The sequence below is a fragment of the Pinus tabuliformis genome, chromosome X (genome assembly GCF_031772625.1).
Source record: "Pinus tabuliformis cultivar Carrire ecotype Pingquan chromosome X, CPIR1, whole genome shotgun sequence".
NCBI lineage: Eukaryota > Viridiplantae > Streptophyta > Pinopsida > Pinales > Pinaceae > Pinus > Pinus tabuliformis.
In genome coordinates this window covers 1638674510-1638678638 of record NC_142308.1, presented here as the reverse complement: position 1 = coordinate 1638678638, position 4129 = coordinate 1638674510, and the positions used below count along the sequence as shown (strand labels likewise).

General features: G+C 27.1%; 1 protein-coding gene across 1 annotated transcript; it reads left to right on the top strand.

The window, feature by feature from the left end:
• Nucleotides 1–2466: 2466 nt before the first annotated feature.
• LOC149146311 (uncharacterized) lies at nucleotides 2467–3740 on the top strand. Its single transcript, XM_089450195.1, has 2 exons — nucleotides 2467–3307; nucleotides 3619–3740. The coding sequence occupies exons 1-2, from the start codon at nucleotides 2485–2487 to the stop codon at nucleotides 3630–3632; spliced, it is 837 nt and encodes a 278-aa protein (XP_089306321.1). The 5' UTR covers nucleotides 2467–2484; the 3' UTR covers nucleotides 3633–3740.
• The last annotated feature ends 389 nt before the right edge of the window (nucleotides 3741–4129 follow it).

Sequence of the window (4129 nt, the reverse complement as noted above, 5' to 3'; positions counted from 1 at the left end):
GAAATTTCCTAACAGATTTATAATAAAGTTTATTGAAGTTTTTGGTAAAAGTAAATACTAAACTAATATATTTTTTTAAATGTAATTTTTTTTGCTAATTAGTTGAAGACTAATATATGTTGTTTTAAATTAAAATGTAAGATATAAAAATTATATCAAACAAAATAAAAAATTGTTGTCATAATAATGATTGTTATTGTAATATTTGCACAATACAATGCCATGTGGATAACTCCCCACTATAATTTAAACAACTTCATAAAAAATTAGATAGAAACAAGATATAAACAAGTGTAATATGAAATTTGTTAAGATTTTATTATGTTGAATTTTTATATTAGTTTATATATATATATATATATATATATATATATATATATATATATATATATTATTGTTTTGAGGCTTCACTGTGTGCAAATTTTTCTTCGAGCCATCCAGCTTGGCTCATCATCAAGATAGATTAATGTAAGACAATTCTCGTAAGAATGAATAAATAGAGGAATGAGCTAGATGGAATGGGAATGTTGGTAGCTGACCATGCCTTTATTTATAATTGATGATAATAATTATTAAGAATACTTGATAATTATTACAATTAATACTTTTAATTTTATTGGAATTTTATTTGAATTACAGATTAGGAATGAAATAAAAATAATAATAATTTTAATTTTTTTTTTTTAATTTTATTAAGAATGTTATTAAATTTTTAAAAATTAAAATTAATTTTAATGTTAATATTAATATTCATATAATTTAAAGTTTTGATTAAGATTCAAGTAATCATTTTAATTAATTTTGATATAGAATTAATTTTAATTTAGAATTAATTTTATTCTAGAATAAATGATTAGAATTCATTTAATTTTAATTCCACTTTAAAATAAATATTAAGGATTCATGTTAATATCAATATTAATCATTAATAATCTTGATATTACTATTAATCTAAAGAAAAATAGTTTCAATTAATTTTAATTAATTTATCTATTTATTATTTATTATTATAATTAATTTTATAATTTTTACTTCTAATTATTATTTTTATTATTTAAATTTATTAATTATTTTTTGCATAAGAAGCTTGTATTAAGGAGGAACACTGCATATTAGACTTATTTTAATCTTAGCAATGTGAGATGTATTATGAAGTGTTTTGATGCTAACTGATACTTATCAACATTTACATGGTATTTAATTTATATGGTTACACTAATTATAAAAATAATTGTTATGTGAGTTAAACATATACACATGTAAAAATATTCTTAACCTTGGAGCTTCAACCCCACCTTACCATGGAGATTTTTTAACGTGTAAATAGACTTTCTTTGAGTACAATGAGCCAATACAAGAGCTTACTAATACCACATGTACAAAAAACCATAATTCATACTCATATGATATTTTTTTTAATTAATTAATTTAATAGAAAAACAAAAATTATATAACTACTTTAATAATAAATCTAACCTTTAATTTATGATTACTATTAAAAACGTTCTAAATATTTTGTAATCCATATAATAATTAAATTAAAATTATAAAATCTTTATTTCAAAATAAATAAATATATCCCAATAAAAAAAAATACAACACATTTTTTATTAATCTTGAATGAAATTTAAATCTTAAAAATATAACTTCTTACAGTTATAACTAGAATTTTCAAATATACTACTTATATAATCCTAATTAAAATTAAAATTGATAATTAAAATTGATATTTGAACAAAAATGATTTAACTATAAAATCTATTACCTTTATTATTAATTAATCTAAACAATTATATCACTATAGTATTTAATATTAACATCTAATTAAAATGTAAATTAATTCAATAATAATAATGTTTTAACAATAGTACAAGTTAACTCTATTATCAACAAAATCTACAATCAATCCAAAAATTCGGTAGAACCTATTTTGAATTTAATATAATCATAGATATATATTAATAAATATTAATATTGCACCATGCATCTACAATCAACCAAGAGATTAGGTAGAAAATATTTTGAATTTAATATAACAAGAGATTAGGTAGAAATTATTTTGAATTTAATATGATAATAGATATATATTAATAGATGTTAACATTTCACTATGCAAGTTTGAGAATTTTCAGGTAGGGATTATTTTGAAATTAATATAACCATACAGATATATATTAAATATCAGATATAAACTATTTTAAAGTGTTTGAGTTTTATAAGTTTGAGAATTTTTAGGTAGAGATTATTTTGAATTTAATATAATCACAAATATCAGACGGATATGAGTCTTTTTATTAGAAGATTCATGGTTTTATATTTTAATATGAAACTTCAATTTTAGTAAAAAAAGAGTGATTGACAAGGAAATTTTCCAAAAAATGAACGTGTCACCTTCTTGCTTCGTTAATCTTATATTCCTTGCTTATTTTTAATCATGTTCTCACAACACAAACCAATAACGTTTGTTGTTGTAAACCCAGGAGGATGGGAGACTCTGATCAGCAAGTTAATAGAAGAACCGTACCGGCGGAGTTCTTGCCGGGCTCTGTCGATGCGTTATCTCAGCTTCAATTGAACAGATCGCAGTATGAACAACTAGGCGAGCGATGCAGACTTTCAAGCCGTGACAATTATGGCGAGACAATGAGGCGGGAGAGACCCATAATTAGGATCTTCGGCATAGAAATCAATGGAAAAGCCGAGGACCCAGATTCCTGCGCTGCTGTTGTACGTGAAAACTCGAAACAGATAGTCAACCATGGGTTCCTATTGCCGGAAATTGGTTCAGTGGAAAGTGAGTCCGAAGGCAAGAAGGAAGTATTATCAACGGAACCTGTGAAATTCGAATGTAGATATTGTTGCAGGGTTTTCCCGACGTGTCAAGCTCTGGGAGGCCATCAGAACGCCCATAAACGAGAGCGGCGCCAGGCCATGACGAGGCTCTGGACATCGCCCTCGGCCAGTTTAGACCATTTGGGAAAGCGGTACATGTATAATAGTCTCGATCTCTTTTCGCGGAAGAGGCTGCCCGGATCTTCTCTCTTTTCACCCTACGGCCGCATGAGGGATCGTACTGTTTATAATAATTTAATACCTGAATCGTGCTGTGATGTTTCGAATTTAAATTCAAACAGTCATGCCAGGCAAAGTTGTAGAAGCCATTTTCCATGTGGGAGACGAGATGATCACGGCGAATCTCGGGGATTGGCTTCTAATATTCCATTGTTTACTGATCTGCAGAAACGTTCTTCTTCGACAGAGGTGTGCCTGGATCTCCAACTGAACAGCTGCAATCGATTCAATAGTGGTGAGTCCCAAGATTCTTTCAATTCCAAATAAGTAGGGCTTGCTGATGCAGGTTGGAAATATCTAGGAATTGAAAATATGTAGGAGTTCAATTGTCAGATCATCAAATTTTAGAATATTCATGCAATTTGCAAACAACATAAATATTCATGAAATTTGCAAACAACATAAAAATGCCCATTTGTATTTATATATAAGAATATATATATCTAAGAATTTTTAATGAAAATTTCCCTACTCTATACACCTCAACATCTGTAATAATATTGGCTTCATATGCTAAGTGATCCTTATCCCTGATGTGGATTGCAGATATCAGGATCTGAGTGTCAGTTGTACACAGTCCAACCTCAACATTTAATATATCGGCTTCTTATGCTAAGTTATTTTTATGTCAATTGCAGGTTTCAGTATCCTAACAATTAGAAAAGTGGTCAATTATTTGATTTATATGACGGAAAGATGTCAATTACTTATGTCAATGGTAGATTTTAGTATAAAATAGAAGTCAATCATTTGACTTATCTGACCATCAGAAAAGCCGTTAATTATTTGATTCTATTAACTTCCAAATTCTAAAATATTCCTGAAATACCTAATCAAAATAAATTTAATATACTACATTTTATCATTTTCCTCAAAACCATATTCATCAATTTCCTCAGGGATTTTCGAACCATGTGCATGTAATTCTGGTGCCTTTCATCAGTTCATTACGCAGGAATTATGCAAACAATTAGAAGAAAGTAATTTTTTATCTTTCTGCACAAAATAAGATATGTGAACTATTTTGGAATGGAAGCTTCTGTCATTTGGTTATGAA